Below are 23,805 nucleotides of genomic sequence, written 5' to 3' on the forward strand. Positions count from 1 at the left end.
CCTGAGAAGGGATCGAGACACTGCATCCTCTAGGTTTCTTGACATGCTTTGGAAACAAGCTTCAGACGAAGAAGTGAATGACGTGTTCTCCCAGCGCCTATTTATATTACAGTCACACCGGGAGTGACGTCAGGGGCTGTCACTGGCCAACATGTTGTTGGTGTTTTTTCAATGTATGCTTCAGACATGGTTCACGACAAGACGTTCTCCATAGAGACCCTTAGAGGACACAGTGTCTCGTTCCCTACTCAGGCAACCATGGTAACATAAGTAACCTGAGACATTTTGCGTGGACGATTATCTTATAGCGTGCGATGTGCATGGGCGTGATCACATTATACATTGAAAACCCTAATAAGTTGAATGAACTAAATTGATTGAGTAAACTTGTTGCCTCAATTTAATTGAGTAATGGAGTCTCCCAAAACTTACATATTTAAGTTTATTTAACTTGACCGTTTTGTAGACTGTACCTAAATCACTCAGAGGTTTAAATGTTGATACTTGATTCATTTGAAGTCACCATTGTGGTGGAAAGTGTTTGGTTTAGTTGGGATCTTGGTCCAGTTGCTGCTGGGTTGGTGTATTTTAAAACGCTGTTTTTGTGGTGAAAAAAGACAAATTTAAATGAGCTCAGGTGTTATCAGATGTTTTTCGTTGATGAGAAAGTCATCACATAATACGTATTTGAGATCATAAAATATGTTTTGTTTGATATTTATAACAGGCACCAAGAGCAAAATACTTATTTTGAAGATGGACAAAATGAATGCATTTGAAATATTTTGAGTAAAAGAATCAAGTACTCACACACACAGACTTCTAGATTTAGCATATGCATCACAACAATGGTGACAAACAAAAGAGCTCCATAGCACAAACTCATCCTTATTTTACAGCCTTTTTTGTTCTGATTGTCACCATTGATGTGATGCATATCCAAAATCTTGATGTGTGTTTGTGACGACGTGATCTGTTTTCAAAAACTAAGTACATTATTTTATCTACCAGGTTTCTATCCATAAAAGTGAATCCACAGTTGCAGCAATACATTTTATTTTAACTTGTCATCATTACAAGCAAGATGTGCATGTTTGATCTCAACTCCCATTGCCACAATAACAGTGTTTTACAACACACAAGTTACAGCAGCAAAAAACAAGCCAACACCAGCAAAGAGCTGATAACACCTGAGCTCATTTAAGTTTGTCTTTCTTCACCACAAAACAGTGTTTTAAAATACACTGTTACAGTAGCAAAAGACAAGCTTACACAAGAAGTAACTGGACCAAGATCCCAACTAAACCAAACACTTTCCACCACAATGGTGACTTCAAATGTATAAAGTATCAACATTTAAACCTCTGTTAATTCTCAATAAGATCTTCTCTAGATGTCTGACAGAAATAAAGTCACAGAACCTTGTAAGGAGGATCTGTAAACGTCTAGATCGGACGTACAGAAGACATAAAAAACATTTAAAAAAAGACGTCATAAAAACATTCTGTCTCCTCAGTGGACATCTTTTCAACGTCTGCAAAGACATAAAAAGACGTCCACTGGACGTAACTTTGCCCAATGGATTAGGTTGATGTTAAAATATGCAAACATAGTAATTTTTTGTTAAGTTTACTCAAATAAGCACTTGCGATAAGTTGCCTTATTTTTTTAAGTTGACACAACTTTTTTTTTACAGTGCAGTATAGGGTTTACTGTATTTTCATAAATATTGTGACATTTTGTCAAAAGGTCAAAGTTTAAATATGCTGTTATTTGTTTTACTTCAGTGTGCAAAAAGTGTGCGGTCAAAAATAAGAACATAATTTTCAGTTAAATTTACATGTTGAGTTAACTTAAATATATAAGTACACTTGAAATTAATACCAAGTTAAGTGAACATAATCATTTAAGTACATTAAATACATTGGTGAACTGAGTTATTTAAGTGCAATCTACAAAACCGTCAAGTTAAATAAACTTAAATATGTAAGTTTTGGGAAACTCCATCACTCAATTAAATTGAGGCAACGAGTTTACTCAATCAATTTAGTTCAGTCAACTTATTAGGGTTTTCTACAAAAGCGTCAAGTTAAATAAACTTAAATATGTAAGTTTTGGGAGACTCCATTACTCAATTAAATTAAGGCAACGAGTTTACTCAATCAATTTAGTTCAGTCAACTTATTAGGGTTTTCAGTGTATTGGTTTAACGAGTTAAGCAGTAACGTTAGCTGCCATGTTCTTTCTCTCAAAGGAAAACGATTGGGCCACTTCATCAAATACTATAAGTTGTCGTTTCAATAATCATACCATATCAAAATCACGTACCACAAGGATAACATATTTCACTAGTAGAAATCATGCAAAACAACTTTATATCTACATAACTTTACTCACCTAACATAATACACTAAAAAAAACGTCCTCTTGAAATGTAGTTCAGCAAACCAAACAGACCAAAAGGTGTAATCCACCAATCAGTGCTTTTGTTCTCTTGTTGCTAGGCAGAATTCCTCCCATGGTCAATCACATTAAAGGAAGAACAGAGTTGAGTTTTTCCAAAGGATTACTCATGATTTTGAGCTCACAACACTTGAAATCTTAAGTTTATGCATTTTGAAGGTAAATTAGTTAAATTAACTCATATTTTTAAGTGACAGGGCCAAAACGCAAAATTTTAAGTAATGTTTAGTCAACATTACTTGATTTTTTAAGTCAAGACAACATTAGGGTTTACAGGTGAGCTCAGACAGGAAAGACTGTACCTCGCGTTGGTTTCATATGGATTATTTTATCAGAGAATATTTGTTTTCGATATGACTTACTTCATTTAATAAAAGAAACTTCTAGCTTTCTTTAGATATAATGCATTTCTCATTTAATTTTCGTTCATTTTAGTTACTAGTTTCAGGAAGATATTCACAGGGACTGAGAATGAAGAAAGCACACCCTATTTGTTTTCTTTATTTTAAAAAATATATTTTTTTTTTGATATTGGGAGTGTCTATAATTGATACTCGTAATTTTTTTCCAGTCAATATAAAGAAAGAACTATGCGTTTCTCTTTGTAGTGTAATTTTTTTTAGGATTGATAAATTGAAAAGTAAAGTAAACTGGAAAGTAAAGTAATTAGTAATCAGATTATTTTTTAAATGCAATTAGTCATTTGTAGTGGATTACTTTTTTTGAGTAACTTACCCAACCAACACTGCTCAAAATGAATTCAAACAGTCAAATGTGAACACAGAATATTATACAAACCTACAAAAAAAATATGTTTTAAATAAGACAAATGTCCTTTATGTAGCTACTTAATCCCATTTTGTTAATCAATTTCTTTGCTACTGACCTTCGATGTTCCAATTCAACCATACTGAGCAAAAATGAAACATTTCTTCTTTCAGAAGAACAACTTTCTTCTCCTGTATCATATTCTTCATGCAATTTGTTTACAAATACTGTTGTACAGACGTTACATTTCCTTCATGTTTGTTGTTTTGAAAGGGTTTTTACTTTTGTAAAATAATAACTTTTTTACATTTAAAACAAATAAGCAAGCCCTGCCCAGATTTAAAATGTAACCGTAACATATTACTTTCCATAAAGTTTTTAACGCAACATGTAATGCATTACTTTTAAAACTTTTAACTTTCCGCACCCACATTAGCAACTCATTGTTGCTCATGCATCTGCAGACAAATAGGCTACAATTTATATAATATGCATGCATCCATAATAAGAGTATCAAATCAAGGGAGGCAGTTTTTGAAAGGGTACGGCTAGGAACGCTCCGGGCACACAGCACAGTACTGTTGAGGAAACTTCAGCTTGGCAGCCTAAAGCATGTAAAGCGCTGACGGTGAACGGAATGTTTGTTTTCTGGTTTCTAAGGGGTGGAGCGAGCCTGCTCCTCACTTCTCCACTTCTCCACTTCTCCATGTGTGTTTTCCCTGCAGTTCATTTCTCATCCTCCCTGCTGACGTCTAACTTCCGCATTCCTCGCTCTTCCCGACCAGGGATCAGCGCTCCAGACTCGAGCTGATGCAACGATTCCCGCTCTTCAAGATCTACTCGCGACCTCCGGCTGACGTCACAAAGGGACTCCACTCGCTCACCTCGAGACCAAAGTCAGGTGAGAGCGCAACTTTGGCAACTTTTGCACGGTTTCGAGTCTGGCCGCTGTGTTGCTCCATGGCTGCGTCTCAAAGCACGGAGAGCCGCCTAGACAGAGCGTGTTTTTGCGCATCTCCGGTGCGCAGCAGCATTTTTGGGCATTCGCGCCTGAGATGTGCTAAATTGCTGTTTGTAGGGCTGCCGCTAGGTTTTGAGACACGGCCCGAGTTTGTGCAAGCACAAAATGGTACATTGCAAAATAAGTAAGGTGAGTATTTCATATTTCAACCACAGCACTGTAGCTGCATACCGCTAGTGCAACTCAAATAGCTCTTTATTTACAGATTTGAACGCATTTCACTCGGCCGTGTCCATCTCTAGTTGTAGCCTATATAGGGAATGTTCACTTCCTAATATACCGCGTTCATGATGATGATGATGATGGGACAGATGGACTCAACACCGCTGTAAGCTGAAGTTCATGTTACATAAGAGAAACTTCCGCTTTGAGATCAGTGTCACTGTAGGGCGCGGTGCATGCACGTTCATATTTGGATTATCTTTACTTTATTGTTTCACATTATTTGTCCGCTGTCACCGTGCATGTAAAGGCTCGTGAGATGCTTGTGTGGTAATGGCGCGTGAATAGGCTACTAACAGTGCACGCGAACTTTTTAAAATTCAAATCTATCCAATATAAGAGGTTCAAATATACAGTAAGTAACAAAAGTGTGAAATGCTATTTTGCACTGTTCTAGTTTGAAATTTTAATTATTATTAAAAATAGAAAATAATAATAGGTAAATAATAAAAATACAGTTTGAGTGAAAGGTTTCATTTGAATTTGAGAATGTGTCAATTCAGTATTTATTGTGTGACTGAAAAGGATTTTTAGGGGGGAAAATAAAAATAAAACAGTTCATATGATCGGCTTTGTGTATACATTTTAATATCTGTGTTTACAGCTGGATATCTGTCATCTGAATGTGATATTGGTGTCTTATTTAAAACATGATCTAAAACTTTAGCGCTGCAAACATTTACAACAAAGTGAAATGAACTGCGGTGCTCTTTGGAGATAAACAATGCGCACCAAGCATTTTCAGTTGTTCAGAAAAGGGTTTCAGTTCCACTGAAAAAGAAGTGGGTGATAAAATCTGGAAGCAATGTGTGAAACTGCTTCTCATTGCATAACAGTGCTATTATAACTGCATGCAAAATGCAACAAAATGACACTGACCTTTCCGGCGCTGACGAATGTAGGAATGTTGATTATGACACACAGCTGTATGCAGTGAACTGATCCACAGTAAATCCACACAGATACATGTCACTGTGAACAGACCGGATCTTAGAGTGCACTGTGACGCTCTCCGGCGTATAAACACACACTCACACTCATCAGCACATGCTTGATTAAATGTGTTTAATAGAGCTAAAAGCATACAATAATGTTGCATTCAGATTCATTAGTTTTAGTCTTGTTAAAATTGGAGAATACTTCATTTTGGCCAAATTCAGTTGTAAATCTTTGACTGATGTTCTTGAGCACAGAAACTGGTAGCATTATTGTTAATGTTTAAGCATGTCATTTTATAACAGAAGTGCAACACACTATACTTAAATTTATACTAAATTCATTCATGCATATGAATCAAGTAGGCCTATCTGAAATGTGTGGTTTTTTTTTTTTTGGAAACGCTGTTCTTCTATTCAAAAATTTGGGTATATTTAAGTGTTTTCAGATCTGTTTAAAGCACATACATATTTCAAATTAAAGAACACACTATGTTATATTTTAACATATTTAAAAAACAATTTAAACTTCATTTGATGATTCTAAAAGGTTAGCTCAGTGTCAGTTTTAAAGCTCTGATGTAGGATGAAATTGCAGTCACTTTAATAATTAGAAACAGTGGAAAAATTACTCCGATTTAATGTCTCAGAAAAGCTTCCATTGTGCTTTACCCTGTAGGACTTCATGAATGACTGATCTGATGCTGTACAGAGGCAGAAGTAGCACTACACACATTATGCACTTCAAATCAATTCCAGTAAGAAGTTAGTATGTTGTTATGCTAACAATATAATCATGTACATGTTTTAAATGACACTGGACCATTTTAGCAACACTTGTTAAAACTACCAACCTCTTATTAAACTCCTAGCTACTCTTTTATGTATGTTTCAAAAGCTGAACATGATTTCTCTCTTTCTCCGGGTGTGTTGTTCAGCTTGGTTGTGGTGAATTTAACACATGAACATAGATTGATTATTCTATTCATTTTGCTTGTCGTCCATATTACATTTGGACAAACTGCATGATCAAATCTCATCTGTGGCTTAGGCTGCATTCCTCCCTGGACCTTTGCAGAGCTACTGTCCACAATAATGTAGTGATCGATCAATTAGAGCGACACACAATCTGTGATAATGGAGCACAGTATTAATATAGGATGAGTTAACGGTGGCAGCGGAGAGAGCGTTAGCGAGGACGGCGCTCTCAGGCTCTCTATAGGACTTTCCAGTGCAAATCTAAACAAAGAGAACAGTGTTGGATTCTGTTTATTTTTCCAAATCCTTCATGCTGTCATTGCCTCAGTACATTCTTGTCTTGACCGGTTCGTATGAAGTTTTATTTGGAAGTGTGCTAAAAGTTTCAAAGATGGTGATTTTTACGGTGGAAATCGTTTTTCCATTGGAGATTTCAGAGAGATGGCTTGTGTTGACGGAGTGTGTGTGTGTGTGCTTGTGTATATAGAAAGGCAGCACACCTCATACACCTTCTGAGAAAACAAAACATGCTTAATCACACAATCCTGATTAATATATGACAGAAATAAAAGTGAAGAGGGTTTGAGTTTGTAAGGAATATGGGCTTACTACATACTGAACACTGCACACTGTGCACTCTGAACACTTGACTGATGTTTAATTGCTGCAGCATGCTGCAAACAGTACTACGATGTCTCATATTTGGCAGTTTGATCATTGGCGAGTACAAATATAGCTCTGAAACTCTTTCCAAATTAGTGATCTAGATTTTTTGAGGAAGATGCATGTGAAGCTTATGAAAAACTGCTGTGCGGTTGTTAAGGTGCCTTGAGTGTTTTTATAACTATCTCTATGAGGCTGCTAGAGTTTTCTGGGATGTGTGTTTGTAATAATGCACATTATTGTTATTGTTGTTGTTAAACCAAAACTAAAATATTCATTTAGCAGAAAAAAGAAGAGTTTAATTAATGTAATCCATTTTTTAATAATCAAACAATTCGAAAAAGTTGTATATAAGGTGTGTGTGTGTGTTTATTTTATTTTTTTCCTAATCTTAATTGCCCAACTGCAGCTTGACTGAGAATAACTGGACTATATATAAACTATGTACTGTATATAATCAAGGCAGTTTTTATATCACTTTTTAGATTTATTTAAACAAAGCCCTATACATTAAATAATGAAGATAAGATGAAGATATTTAATTGTTACACTCATGTGTAAGATGACAAGTGCATGACGAAGATGAAGGAATATAAACATGTATTTATTATTATCCACACAAACACTACTAATAATAATCAGGAACTGGAAGGAACTATCAGGAATGGACTAAACTAAAAGTCAGGTTTTTTGTTTTTGTTTTAGCTGACTAATGATTTTGCAGACACTGAATGTCTTTTTTGAGGTAAATGTAACATTACATGACATTGTTTAACTAGAAGTTGCTTCACTGAGGTTTTTCTGCGGTTGAAACACTGATTGATGACATGAGACATGATTCATTTCAGTAAGTTGTTCTGTTTCTGTAAGCTCCTTCTGAACTGAAGCACTACAGCGATCCTCACACCACATTAAAGAGTGGCCAAACCACAGTCATTGTCTGTATTTCATGATCAAACTGACAGCGTTTGAGAGTTTGTTTTATAAGAAACGTAACAAAGCTTGTTGTGATTATTAGATGACAGGTGTGCTACAGATAATGCTTAGTCACATTAACTGAAAAAAGATTCAAAACAAGAAATCTAGATAGTAAATCCAGCAATGGCATCCACACATCTGACATGTTCCTCTTCGTTGTGGGAACACAATAGAGATTGACCGTGTCAAAACAAGCCATTGATTAACTGTTGCACCATTTCAGCTCAAACTGAAAGTACATTTCCATCTGTATATTATCTGATGCATCATAAGTTCTCTAGATGTGACTCATTTTATCAGCCGCCTGGCAGAAGTTAAAAGTAAAGCAAACTACAACTATTTAAGGTATCAGTCTGTGGCAGAAATGATGCATGATGAGCACGTGCCTTGTTAGTAGTCTGCTCAGGGTTAGGGACTTGTTTAAATGACTAACTCTCAGTATGAGCAATGATAGCTTGCCTTAGGAAAGACTAATTACACTTCCTTTTGAGTCATGAGTGTTGTGTGTGTCATGCAGAGGTTCACATATGGCACTGATTTCTTGTGTCATCGTTAGGCGTTTCTTCATGTAGTTGGCACAGTGTTCGGAAGTAACTTGTTACATGTTAGTAAATTAATTAATTTACTGAGAGTAAATGTGTAGTTCAATTACAGTTATGAAAATGTTAAGGATTAGAAAGGGGGTTGCATCTGATTTTTTTCACACAGACAGATTTGATTGAGAGACTGCTCTTATATATTATGAGGCACCAGCGTTTCAGGAGTAACTTTTCCAAAGTAACCTTCCCAGCACTGTCCCTCTCTGTAGTTCATCAGGAAGCTCTCTCAAAGCCACAGATTGTACACTGCGCCTGAAAGGACTTGTGTAGGCCGGTGACATTGTCCTGCTCCTCTGCGGCCACATTCCTCTCGGCTGACACAGAGAACAGTGTGCAGATTTGGACGGAGGAAACACTGGAAGCGGGCGGATCTTGGCCGACGCGCTCGGCTCTTCTCTCCACAGCTTAAAGGAGAATGTGTCTGCGTCTGGTTTTGTGCCTCTCATAAAAAAGGAGAAGAGAGCAGCTTCTCTTGCCAGGGGTCAGTAAGTGCTCGTGTTCTGTACATTGGTCAGATGTGGAGAGAAATATTGCATATCTTACTGTATGGGCACAATGGACATGTGTGTTGGTTAGTTCTTTATTAACAGATGTGTGTTTGAGCCTGATGCTGATTGGTTGGGCTTTCAGAACTGGTGGTGTTGCAAGGGGCTTTTTTCCTAGCAAAGAGAAGTCATTTTTGGATTCCTTTTGAAGGTGATCTGTGTCAGTTTTTTAGTAATAAAATACTTGTAGGAAATCTTCTGGTAGTTAGACTTTCTGAAGAGTGTAATACCTGCTGACAACAAAGTGAATGAATGAACAATTAGTGCTGTCTCTCAGGAATTAGATTGCACGTTATCTTAATGGGGTTTTACATAATAATCCGCACATTTTGGTAATCTTGGTAATAGACATAGCTAATCCAAATAAAATTTCCTTGTGAATCAATGTGGCCAATTTTTCAATGAAATGACCCAGAGTAATGATTTCAGGACACATATCTGAAAAGTAATGTGGAGATGATGGTAATGTTTATCATTCATTTGCATAGGATATAGAGTTTTAATGTATACATTTTTGATTGACACAATATATTTCTGTATGTAATTATTCAGGATTTTAACAGGAGTTAAAGGCAGGGTAGGTAACACATGTATAAACAACTTTCTTCCAAATTTGTTTAAACTTTCTATATATATCAATGCATAATTAAAATGTAAGTACTCTGATAAAAAGAGTATAAAAATCGAGTGACTCTAGACCATTTAATCTGTATTAAACACAGCTCATTATTTCCATTTCGGGACGAAACATAGGATTGGCTTAGGCGTCTGTCACTCTCTCGCAACCATGGCAACCACCCTTTTGCCACACATGACCTGCCCACTTGCGCGTGCACGTTTGATTTGAGGAATTCAAGAGGCACGGATACTAGGAATACCAAAACAATGGCAGAGAAACAGCAAGCAAATTTCACAGTACCGGCCTATGCAGTTAGTGAAGGCAAACCAGGCAAAAAAAGGAAGACAGTAACAGTACAAGAAAAGGCAATGAACAAAAAGTCTTTGGATAAACAAAGAAATAAAACGCGAGTTAATATCAGCGTGGCTTTCCAGCGATGGCGAGAACTGAGGGAACACAAGGGGCTGAAAAGTGACTCCTTGATGGCTTTATTTCTGCTGGACAGGTAAATCTTTCTTTTTGTATTTTGATCATACATATTTTTTTCATGAAGCATGTGTCATTAGCACACGTAGCTGCGTAATATAGCTAACATTACTTAGCGAGCCGTAGTAGAGGCTTTGGAAGTAGCCCAGAAGGGAGGGGGTGGAGTGAATGGAAATAATGAGCTGTCTTTAAAACAGTCGTGAGAGGTCTACAGACACTCGATTTTTATACTTTCTTTTTTTCTTTTTAGTACTTACATTTTAATTATGTATTGATATATAAATAAAGTTTAAACAAATTTGGAAAAAAAGTTTTTTACACAATTTTTTACCTACCCTGCCTTTAAATCAGAAATTATTAAAAGGGAGATTATTAGCTGAAATTCATTTGAATACAATATGATCCTCTAATAATATATAGATGTAATTCATAATTGAATAAATTTGCATTCAAAATACATAAACAAACTGATAATACTTGTCCATCAGCTGATCTGATGTTTGCTGCTGTGAGATCAACATAACTCTCATTTACAGTAAACTGGAGAAATTCCTCATGCTATATAAATATCCAGTGATAATTGAATGGGTAGTGTGCTTACTTATGTTCACTTTATGAATGAACGGATTCAGACACACACAGAAAGACAAACATTTCACTGAAAAATGCAGAATATAACATTTTGTGATATATTTTAAAACAAAAAGACTGAATGTCATTCTTTCTTTTGTTAATTTAGTGAAAACAGTGCAGAAAACCTGCCATGTAGAGGGCCACAGCAGCTGTTTGGCTGAAATGATGGTTCCTTTGATTAAAAGGAAAGGACAATTGTAAGCTATTTCAGAGCAAATGCAAATACGTGCTGAAAGTGGCGGGACTGCCTGGTTTCGAGTAAAGTACCGAGAAGATTAGGCAAATAGACTGGTGACGTAGGTCTGCGCGCGTTTCTCAATACTATAGTACGCTGATTTTGTACGTGCATCCTCTGTAGTTCAGACTTTGCGCATTCGACTCAGGAGTGTGATGTCCGCGACGACGCAAATCCGGTAAATCTGCAAACAGCAGCGTACTTGATAACTTCAGTCAGCTCGCCTTGGCTACTGCTATTTTCCTCACTGTACATTACAATACATTTACAATAAAACGAAATAGTATATCAAATACCACTGCCTCCTTTCGTTTTCATTTAAACATAATAACAGCTGCAGAAATGTACTTAGTTCAGGGATATGTGTATATATACAGCCATTACAATGAAACAAAATATTATATAAATTTGCCTTTTTTATTTTCATTTTAACATAGAGATAAATTGAATACAGACCAAAGACAACCTCTTAGATTTACCCAAAACGAATTATATGTTATGTTTAACCACTAAAGAGACATCAGAGCCAGCGGCACATATCAGAAGGTCTAGCCGAGGTGAGGCTGCTTCTCGGTGGATACATGAGGACTGAGCTCCCGCTTATCGCGTGGAGCTCACCGTCTCCGAGATCGGCGAAAAACATTTTTAAATGGGCACAGATTTGAGTTTTTAAACAACTACATTCTCGCCTGATATACTTTTAAAATTACATTTCATGACACAATAACAGTAATATTTTGAAAATTATCTGAATAAATGGTGGTTGAACTCAACCAATGTTGCGTGAACTCAACCAATCAGGATTTTTAGCGCCCAAGTCCCGCCCCCAAAAGTTCCGGAACTTTGAAAAAGTACCACCTCGCCAGCAGGGACTTTCTGAGGGGCATTCTTTTACCCGGAACTTTATTTAGTTCCTGGTTCCTGCGGTGGAAACACACCGAGTACCAGGCCAAAGTCCCTAGTTCCTGGGTAAAGTTCCTGCGGTGGAAACGGGGCATAAGTGTTTTGTCTTGGTTTCTCATTAGACTACTGTGTGATCGTCATTGCTAGGAAAAAAAATTGTGTGTCTTACCCTGGTAAATACGTGCTGAAAGTGGCGCTTGGTTTTGCGTTTGCCTATTGCGGGACGGCCCAGTTTCGATCTGCTAAATAGTGAGACTTGGCCAGCTGACTTCAATCACAGGTAATCAGAAAAATACAAAAGCGGTAGGTTTCACCGCGGCAGCGGTCACGGCAGCGGTCACGGCAGCCCTTGTGTGAATCCTCCTCATGTGAAGACCGACAAGTGTAAAGACCATCGACTCTACCTGAGCGACTCCACCGAGCAAGGACACCGACAGGGCACTTGAGTAATGCTTTTCTCCTCTTTCTTTACTTTTTGTATAGCTTGTTCTCACATACTTATTTCTTACACTTGTAGTCACTATGTGCTTTCAGATCTCTACTATCACTACTAAAACTCGGAGAGCACGCTATGTACATCGCAGGACGGCCTGTCCCTCTGACCTCAACTACTATGCTCTCTATTCCATTGGGTCTCTGGAACTGCCAGTCTGCAGTTAACAAAGCAGACTTCCTTTCTTCTATAGCTACTCATTCCGGTCTCAACTTCATGTCACTGACTGAGACTTGGATCAAACCTGAAGATACTGCCACCCCTGCAGCCCTCTCCACTAATTTCACGTGTTCCCACACTCCTCGTACCACTGGGAGGGGTGGAGGTACTGGTCTCCTTATATCAAAAGAATGGAAATTTGATCTTCAGCCATCACCTACAGGTAATGGTTCATTTGAGTCACATGCAATTACTGTAACCCACCCTGTTAACATTTATCATCCCCCAGGTCAATTGGGAAACTTCTTGGAGGAGTTGGATGTGCTGCTATCAAACTTTTCTGAAGATGGTACTCCTCTGGTACTGCTTGGTGACTTCAACATCCACCTAGATAAACCCCAGGCTGCTGACTTCAAAACTCTGCTCGCCTCATTTGATCTCAAGCGAGTGTCTACTACAGCTACTCACAAATCAGGCAACCAACTGGACCTCATCTACACGCGCTGTTGCTCTGTGGACAACTCTTCAGTTGCTCCACTGCACACCTCAGACCACTTCCTCATTACTGCTAACCTAGCACTTACTCCTGAAGCGGCACACACTCCAACGCAGGTCACCTTTCGACGGAACCTATGCTCACTCTCTCCATCTCGCCTATCTTCTGTGGTATCATCCTCACTTCCTGCACTCTCAGTTTTCAGCTCTGGACACGAACAGCGCTTCGGACACTCTTTGCCTCCACTTTAACATCTTGCTTGGACAACTTTTGCCCACTGTTGTCTAGACCAGCACACACCGCCACATCTGCCCCCTGGCTGTCCGAGGTTCTCAGTGAACATCGCTCTAAACTCAGGGCTGCAGAGAGGAAATGGCAGAAATCAAGACACTCTACCGACCTCAGTGTGTATCAGTCTCTCCTCTCTTCCTTCTCTGCAAATTTCTTCACGGCTAAAACATCCTACTACCACAACAAAATTAACAGCTGTTGTGACGCTCGGACACTCTTCAAAACTTTCTCTTCTCTTCTTAATCCACCTCCACCTCCTCCTCCATCGACTCTTACAGCAGACGACTTTGCGGTTTTCTTGACAAATAAGACAAGAACCATCAGTGACCAATTCTCCACACCGCAGACTGAGGATAACTTCACAATGACTGACGCACACTCTTTCTCCTCCTTCTCCCCACTCTCAGAGATGGACGTCTCCAAACTTCTCCTGTCCAATCATCCTACTACTTGTCCACTAGATCCGATCCCCACTCACCTCCTTCAAGCGCTCTCTTCTTCAGTCATACCTTCGCTTACTCACATTATCAACTCCTCTCTTCACTCTGGAACATTTCCCTCAGCATTCAAGCAGGCTCGGGTAAGCCCACTGCTCAAGAAAGATCCGGACAGACCGGTATCCATTCTTCCATTCATTGCAAAGACACTTGAGTGAGTTGTGTTCAACCAGCTTTCTATGTTCCTTGTACAGAACAACCTCCTGGACCGCAACCAATCTGGCTTCAAAAGTGGCCACTTAACTGAGACTGCTCTGCTCTCGGTTACTGAATCCCTGCGACTGCCAAGAGCAGCTTCAAAATCCTCAGTACTCCTCTTACTGGACCTATCTGCTGCTTTTGACAGAGTGAATCACCAGATTTTCCTGTCCACCCTCAGAAAGATGGGCATCTCTGGAACCGCACTCCTGTGGGTTAAGTTCTACCTCTCTGACAGATCCTTCAGTGTGTCTTGGTGGGGTGATGTTTCTAAGTCACAACAACTTGCTACTGGGGTTCCTCAAGGCTCAGTACTTGGACCACTTCTGTTCTCCATTTACATGACGTCATTAGGATCTGTCATTCAGAAGCATGGCTTTTCTTATCACTGCTACGCTTATGACACCCAACTCTACTTCTCATTCCAACCAAATGAGCCGACGGTAGCTGCTCGCATTTCAGCCTGTCTGAGTGACATTTCTAGCTGGATGAATGACCATCACCTTCAGCTTAACCTTACAAAGACAGAACTCCTGGTGATTCCAGCTAACCCATCGTTTCATCACAACTTCTCTATACAGCTGGGCTCATCAACCATAACTCCTTCCAGAACAGCCAGAAACCTAGGAGTTGTGATGGATCATCAGTTAAGCTTCACAGACCACACTGCTACAACGACCCGGTCCTGCAGATTTGCCTTATACAACATTAGGAAGATTGGACCCTTCCTATCAGAGCAAGCCACCCAACTTCTTGTCCAAGCTCTTGTTCTCTCCAGACTGGACTATTGTAATGATCTCCTGGCGGGCCTTCCTGCATGTACTGTCAAGCCTCTGCAATTGATCCAGAATGCAGCAGCGAGGGTTGTCTTCAATGAGCCAAAAAAAGCTCACGTTACTCCTCTCCTTATCAGGTTACACTGGCTACCAGTAGCCACTTGCATCAAATTCAAGGTACTGATGCTTGCCTACAAGAAGACCACTGGCACGGCACCAACATACCTAAACTCACTGGTTAAATCTTATGTGCCCTCCAGAAGTTTGCGCTCTGCAAGTGAACAACGCCTTGTGGTACCATCCCAAAGAGGTTCAAAATCACTCTCATGGACCTTTTCCTGGACTGTGCCCAGCTAGTGGAATCTTTAGTAAAGAGTCATCTTTTTCGCCAGCACTTAACCAACTAATACTAGCACTTTCCCTTTTCTTGTCTTTTCCTTTATTAAAAAAAAAAAAAAAAAAAAAAAAACACCTGGCATTGCGTTCTGTACTAGACTAACTGAGACTTGTCATGGCACTTGTATACTGTTGTTGTTCTCTCGTTGACCTGACTGCTTCCTTTGTTCTCATTTGTAAGTCCCTTTGAAATGAAAGCGTCTGCTAAATGATTAAATATAAATGCAATTTTTTTTATATAAAATAAAAATAAAAAGAGATATGCAGAATATAATCTAAAATACATATTGTAGTGGTACAGTAATCAAACTCTAACTTTAGTCAGAATTCTTCTTTAATAATTCTGAATTATAATTTAAATGTAATTATAAAACAAATTGTTCCGGTTCTTGATTCTGATTGGCTGAGCGGCGTTCAAAGCTGTTGTAATTTACTCTACAAACACACACCTTTGTTTACTTCTGTGTGTTGCTCGGAAACCACTTTGTTGGAACCTCACCTGTTTCTGAGGAACTACATTATTGTTTGGTGGAAGAATACTGTTTTTATTAATATAATTACACTTTATTTGCTCCGTTTTATTCTTTGAAACCTTACTGTGAATTTATAGCAGCTGAGGGGTTTTTACTCCGCTTCACGTCCTGCCTAACAACAACCCTTATCTGTTATGAATTCACTGTAAACCACAGCCTCTTGGGGCTTATTGCTTTAATAATTTAAATGTTCTCTCCTGATGCCTGTGCTCTCTGCAGCTGTGATCTCGGGTGTTTGTGACATGATGCCGGGACAGATACCGGACCCCTCGGTGACCGCCGGCTCACTTCCCAGTCTGGGTCCCCTAGCAGGCCTTTCTGCCACTACACTGACTGAACACCTGAAGTACGCCGACCTCTGTAACCTCGGGGCCATGCTGTCCCCTTTACATCTCCTGGGGAAGCTGGGCAAGCGGACGCTCCCTATCAAAGCCGAGGTGAGCACCTTTCATCCTCTAGCTTGGGGAACACATTTAGGGGCATCTTTAGGAAAAAGCACTGTTGTATTAACTGATTGAACTAGTGCACATCAGTATGTGAGTATGTCAGGGAGGAAACCCAAACCCTATAGCAGAGCTATAAACTGATTTAATCTTCTGGTTTTATTAAATGTGCATTATTGTTCAGTCCATTATTTTATATTGCTTTCCGAATGTCTGCAGTACATGCACAGTAAAAAAAAAAAAACGTTGATTATTAGAGTGCATTTTACAAGAAAATACTTCTTCAGTTTTTCTGCTTCAAAATTTCATGTTTAAGTGGTGCTTGCCTTTTCTTTGTGATTATTGTGAAGTTGTGAATTTTCTGAATGAAGTTACAAAGTAAATCTTACATCACATTTTTAGCATGCATATCTGGCACAATACTGTGCATTCTTACCAAACTGCAGTGACTCCATCTAGTGGATAGAAAGGGACTGTTCAAACAAAAGACTGAATTAAAAAACACTGCACAAATGAAAGAATAAAGCAAAACATAAAAAAGAAAAACTCCACAGTGGCATTATTGATGATTCGTAGACTTGACTGGAGATGAGATATAAAATCACAGGAAAACCTTGTTTTATAAATAAATAAATAAAATGCTTGAAATGCATGAAATACTTCAGCCCCAGAACAAGCAGTACAAATGTTTCGGTACTGTTTAGCCAGTACTGAAGGATACAGTTACATTTCAAAATTAATTTCAATTATAATTACACATTTTATAATGAATTATTTATTTTTAAGTTATGTTCCCTGCCTTTTTATTTAGCTGTATTCTGACTGAGAATAGCAGCAGATTCTTGTTTGAGAGAGCAGTTAAAACAACAGTGGAGCGAGAGCTGTTACTGTTATAGTAATAATAGTTCTCCCACATTTAAAAGTTAGCTAAAAAATGTCTTCACCTTTAGGGCGTTCAAGATCAGGAAGAGTTTGTTTCTTCATCAGGTTTATAGAAATGTAGCATTGCATCAGTGTCTCATCAATGTATGCTCTGTAGTGAATGGGTGCCGTCAGAATGAGAGTCCAAACAGCTGATAAAAACATCACATAATACACAGCACTCCAGTCAATCAGTTAATGTCTTGAGAAGTAAAAAGAAATAAATCTTTAAATTGCTTTTGCTAAAATAGTCTGAAAATCTGGCTAAAGTCCATAATGCATAATAATGCTTCCTCCAGTGAAAAAGTCATCTGGTCTGAATCAAGAGAGAAATCTGCACAGATCATGCACCATTTACAGTCAAAAACATTTTAATGCTGGATTTGTTTCAGCTTTTGTCTTCTCCAGATGTTAACTGATGGACTGGAGTGCTGTGGATTATTTTGATGTTTTTATCAGCTGTTTGGACTCTCTTTCTGACGGCACCCATTCACTGCAGAGCATCCATTGGTAGGGATGGGACTCGAAAACCAATTCCAATTCCAGAATTGGGTACTTGTTGTAAAAATTAAAATTTCAATTCTTACTATCAATTAATTCCTGTGGGCGCATTTTATTTTATTATAATTATTATTTTTTAGATGATAAAATGGGCTTTAAAATTGTATTTGAATAATTTAATCATTCCATTCAAAAATTCCATAAAATGTTGTTTACTTGTCTAATATTTTTTCTTAAGAATTCTGAGAGAACTACATCCTCCATTTGAAAAAGAAATCTCAATTTATCCAGAATCATGTGGCTCTATTTTGAATTATTATTTATTTTTATACTGAATGCAACTTCCTTGAATTTAAAGGTTAATTGAACGTTATAAGCTGGTTTGTTCCTAAACAAATGAAGTACTTTATTGGCACATAGGAAATATAGTTTAGAAAAACCTATAAAAAGCCTTAATTTTCTTATTTTGCTGTTCCCGCTCATACAGAAAGATGAAGAGGATGAGCGGAGGAAAAGAAGGCGAGAGAAAAACAAAGTGGCAGCAGCAAGATGTCGAAACAAAAAGAAAGAAAGAACAGAGTATCTACAGCGGGTAAGTCGTCTGTAAAAGCCAGTCAGTGTTGGGGAAAATGACTTTTAAAGTTATGAATTACAATATTGCGTTACTTCATTAAAAAAAGGTAACTAGCTGTGTGTTTCTTTTTATGGAAAGTAATCCATTATGTTACTTTTGTATTATTCTTTGTCACCTGAAATAGAATTGCCTGTTTATTTTTTTTTTAACAAAAATCACAAAAGTAATATTTTTGGCAACTAAGGTCCCTTTCAAACCAAAAGTGAAATGAATAAGCCTCAGGCTGTGAACTCATGATTTCTCTCAACACGGGACAGATGGCACCAAATAAATGTGAAAACAAAGTAACTGGCGTTACTTATTTTAAAAAGTCAGATAAAAAAAGATATTTTCTTGTCAATTTAAAAGTAATGCATTACAATATTGCATTGTCCATAAAAAAGTTACTAATTGCATTACTTTCAATATAATAACTTGCATTAGCCTCAACACTGGCCTCAGTTCTGTATCAACAGATAGCACGAGTGTATTAATGTGCCTTCAACTCTTCCACTGAAGGAATCTGAGCGTCTCGAGATGATGAACTCGGAGCTGAAAGCACAGATCGAGGAGCTAAAGCATGAACGACAGCAGCTCATACTGATGCTCAATCGCCATCGGCCCACCTGCATCGTGAGCACAGACAGCATCAAGACGCCTGAGAAAGAGACCAACCCTCTCCTGGAGCAGGTGGAGGCCAAATGAGAAGAACCACACACTTCATGACCATGTTACTGTTTACAGGTCAGCTCGTCTCCAGAGAGCTGAAGCACTTGGCTCAAAGCACTTGGACATTTTAGGGAAGAGAGAATGGCGTCTCTGACCTGCGAGGTTGGAGTTTAGAGACTAAACGAATAAAAAAGAAAAACACACCGATGGCCTGTGTGTTGGCGAAACATTTGTGGGATAGTTTTTTTTCCGTTTTTTCTTTTTTTTGGTCATAAAGTGCCTTATTTGTTTTAGTCCATTTAGTTTTTTGGAGATAATTGTCTGTAGGTTGTTCCGAACTGATGAAAACACTCATTCAATGGTTGGACATGCATGTTAACTGGATGATTCTTCACAGACTGTCTCAACATTTATTCACCATTTGCTGCCTTCAGTTGGTTTTTTGTTTTCTGGCGCAGGCGTCATGTATGCACATATGTATGAACTGTTTACATCTTGCCAATTTATTATAGTTATCTAGTATATAAATATATGATTTTTATACTTCCTGTACATGGACTCATCACTAGATGTGATACATTTTATGCAACAATTTCATAACCTCTATTTCTGTGACTTATTCAATTTGTTGTATAGCTGTGAAAACTGCAAACGATTATTAAACAAGTGATTTCCAAAATTCTGAATTTTTGGAGTCATTTACTGTAAAAATTCTTTCATGCTCAGCTTCACTTTCATTTCACTTTTTTTCTTGAAATAGACAGAGTAAATATATCAAATAATGCAACGCAATCAGAAAAGGCAGCTAAAGATAGAATTAAAGGCTGCTGTGTTTAACAAACAAACAAACAGTGCTTTGTCTGTCGTATACCAACATTAGCCCCATCAGCACATTCCAGCACAACTGTTTTACTAAATCATATTATACCTGATATTATTCATAAATAGAATTTACATTAGTAATCACTTTTTTTTTTTAAACAGACGCATGTATGTTACATCATGCACACATATTTATAAAATGTGCACACCATCATTTTTCATATATTTTGAATAGTTATGTTAATCATAAATCATTATTTGATATGTTTCAGAATCCTTTGTAGCAGATGTGTAGTACATCAAAAAACGTCCTGGTCTAAAGCGTTTTTGGTTTCCCTGGATTATTTGCAAAACTGAAATGATTCCAATATGAAGTATGACAGTAAGAAAATATAAATTTCATGCAGTTCATATGTCATTTGCCCTTCAAAATAATCAAGTACAGGTAATCTATTAGTTAAAATTAAATTAATAATCATGGAAATACAAGTGTGCCATTAAATGTATAATCTTGTATTTTTTACATTACTGTCTAAACTGTCCATAAATGCCTATTGCAGCAGTTTCCTATATAAGAAATCACTAATGACTCTGTGTTACGTTGCTAAATGGCCACGGTTACCTGCTGCTGAGTGCGGTTATTTCTATCTGTTTTTAATTTCCTATACAGATCACGTGAGGTCCCGCCGGCTATGATTGTGGGCGGGGCAAATGCTTTAAAGACGCCCAGTCTGGAGACGTGAGCTCTCTCTCACTTCCCATCCGCTCCTGGTAGCAGACGGAGCACAAGCTCCGACGCGTGCTCGGCCTGCTGCTTCCTTTGAACTTGTTTAGAGCTTGTTTCGATGTTGGTTTCACAAGCACGATCCCGATATGGGATTATTGTTTGTTATTTTTAGTTTATTATATTTATTTACAGCTGGTGGCAGAGGCGTCGTGCCCCCTCAGATTTCTGAGCCAAGTGGATTTTAAATGCAGCTTCCAAACGAAAAAAAAAAATTGCAGAATAATATTTTTTATATATTTGATACAATCACAGCAGTGTGATTAGATCATTCAGTGCACAGCATCATCTGCTAAGTTCAAATCTGCGTTCGCTGGCTGACGCTGAGCCAGAGACAGACGCGTACGTACAACGCTTCATGATAACCAATCATAAACTATTCTGTTGCGCTTATGGATGCAATGGCCAATCAGAGACGTCCAGAAGAGTCATCACTGAAACGCGGTGTTTTGTTCACTTGCTCGCTGACTGAATTATTTAGCGAATTCTCTCATCAGAAACAACAAAAAGTGCAGATGTGCATACGAATGTAAGTAAGATATTCGTTTCATAATGTAAAGTGCTTCAGTGATTTTAATGGGAGTTTTTGAGAGTGCCTGAACTCTGGCTAGACTGAATGAAAATGTTTTCTGATAATGTAAATGTTCTTTACTCTCTGTAAAATGAAAGTGTTAAAATAAGTATCTTACAATATTGTTATTAAAATTTACATTAAATGCAAATTCAGTCGTATTAAAAATATTTTATGGCATGATATAGCACTTAAGTAAAAAGTCAGTTCCCTTTCGAGAGTACTCTCGTACTGCGTAAGCTAGCTTACGCTATGGGAAAAGGTCCCCTTTTCTCGAGAATATGAAGCCAAAAATTATCCTTAATTTTTAAATAATGTAAAACGCAGTGCTGCAGCACAGCAGACCCAAGCGAAGCGGCTCGCGCGCTTATTGGCTGTGCTGCGGCAACTGCAGCAACCTATGGTGAGGCGGCGGAGAGTAACGAACCAATGGGGGCGCTTCGCGCCCATTGGACGTCAGAGCGCGCCAAAATAGGCGTGGCTGGAACTATATAAGCCACCGCTTCACCATAGGGATCAGATTTCATCTCCTTCAGCGATCTCACCTGCACTTCGCTGTCTTCTCCGGAGAAGCCTCTACACGCCGTCGAAAAGCCTCTCAGCGGGATAGCACTGCAACGCAGATCTGAGGACGCCGGCTCGTGCTTCATCTCGACGCCGCCTTCAGCACTCGCTTCCTGCTGCGCCATCCGGCGTGACTATATCCTTTTCAAAGCTAGTGTGTTTGCCGCTGCATCACACTTTTTTCCTCCAGAATTCGAGGCGTTGTTTCAAATGCCTCGGGCCTGCGCTTCCTGCCGAGGCCCTCTGCCCAGCGAGGACCGCCACATCATCTGTGTCTCCTGCCTGGGCCGCGAGCATGCTGAGAGCGCACTCTTCAAGGGCGGCTGCCCTGAGTGCGACGACATGGCTATATCGACCCTGCGGGCTCGATTAGCTCAAACCAGCCACGATGCTCCACCCGCTCCGCCTCTTCTCTCTCAAGTGCCGCGTAAGAAACGCCGTGATCAGAGAATGCCTGAGCATACTGTTACACGCGAGCTCACGCCGGAACACTCCCCGCGTGCCTCGCCCGCTCTCGCTCCTTCGCCTGTCCTCTTCGTGGACGAGCAGCGCCAGTCCCTGCTCACCAGCGCCCCCTTCTCCTTCGGAGCGCCTGAGGCGGAAGAGGACAGACACGACAGCCTTTCTCTCGCCGCGTCCAGTAGTGAGGAATGGTCGGGCTCCATTGCGGACCCCCCCCCCTCTACAGCACCCAGCTGCACCGGACAACGCGCCGATATCGACGCGGAGCTTACTCGCGTGCTTACAAGGGCTGTCAGCGACCTTCAGCTCGACTGGTCTCCTCCAGACGAGCCCGCTAAAAGCAGGCTGGATGAATGGTTCCTGCAGGGGCGCCCTTCGGCCCCTCCGCAAAGAAACGCCCCCTTCTTCCCGGAAGTTCACAATGAACTCACGAAGTCGTGGAAAGCCCCATTCTCCGCACGCTTGAAGACTTCTGTCTCGTCAGCGCTCTCCTCTGTCGACGGCGCCCGAGACCACGGTTACGAGAGCCTCCCCCCTCTCGAGGAGGCTATTGCTGCACACCTCTGCCCGCCCTCAGCCGCTGGATGGCGGTCGAAGCCTGTGCATCCATCCAAGCCGTGCCGCACCACCTCAGCTCTCGCTGGCCGAGCTTACACCTCCGCTGGTCAAGCTGCTTCGGCTCTACACACCATGGCTGTGCTGCAGGTTTTTCAGGCCAGACTTCTCCGTAACCTGGACGAGTCTGCCCCAGATACCTATGACTTTAAAGATCTCCGCAGCGCTACTGATCTAGCCCTGCGTGCGACAAAGACCACAGCACAAGCGATCGGCCGAAGCATGGCAAGCCTCGCTGTTTTAGAGCGACACCTCTGGCTCACGCTCACGGAGATGAAAGACGCCGACAAATCCGCCTTTCTCGACTCTCCTATCTCGCCTTCCGGCCTCTTTGGCCAGTCAGTTAAGGGTTTCGCTGAACGCTTCACTGAGGCTCAGAAAACGTCGCAGGCAATGAGACACTTCCTGCCGAAATGCTCTAGCTCTGCTGCGGGACGCCGTAGAAATGCGCCGCCCCCTCAGACCTCGAAGCCATCGCAGCCAGACTTACAGTCTCGCCCAGCGACCAAAACCCAGCACCGCTCTCGCTCTACGAGCCGCAAACCGCCAGAGAGACGGGGACCTCGGCCCAGGATTGTGCTGAACCCCGAGCCTCCGAAGCCCTCCTGACCTCCGGGCTGAAAAGACCGTGGTTAAGTCCCGCTGCGGCCGGACCACCACACAAGAAACCTCACATGCTTCCTCCAATCCCCTCACTAAAGGCGGTTGGAGATGTCTATACTGCAGTAAACGAGCCTGTTACAATGCACGCACGCCTGCACACAAACACCGTTTTCACGGCGACCTCAATAAAGCACAAAAAGAGCTTTTTCTATGTAGGCAGTGTGCCCACTACACAGTACGCACCCCTACATGTATACACACTCCCCCAAGTGTCACAAAGACTCACTCGGGTCTCCTTTCATGCCCACCTTCCCGCTCGCGCCGGAGGTGCTCTAAATGTAGCGCGCGTG

General features: G+C 40.0%; 1 protein-coding gene across 1 annotated transcript; it reads left to right on the top strand.

Annotated features, from left to right (window-relative positions):
• Window positions 1-3,941: 3,941 nt before the first annotated feature.
• jdp2a (Jun dimerization protein 2a) lies at window positions 3,942-19,713 on the top strand. Its single transcript, XM_059520917.1, has 4 exons — window positions 3,942-4,132; window positions 16,107-16,324; window positions 18,240-18,344; window positions 18,885-19,713. Exons 1-4 carry the CDS (start codon window positions 4,042-4,044, stop codon window positions 19,068-19,070), a joined length of 600 nt encoding a protein of 199 aa, XP_059376900.1. The 5' UTR covers window positions 3,942-4,041; the 3' UTR covers window positions 19,071-19,713.
• Window positions 19,714-23,805: the final 4,092 nt, after the last annotated feature.

The sequence above is a fragment of the Carassius carassius genome, chromosome 32 (genome assembly GCF_963082965.1).
Source record: "Carassius carassius chromosome 32, fCarCar2.1, whole genome shotgun sequence".
Classification (NCBI taxonomy): domain Eukaryota; kingdom Metazoa; phylum Chordata; class Actinopteri; order Cypriniformes; family Cyprinidae; genus Carassius; species Carassius carassius.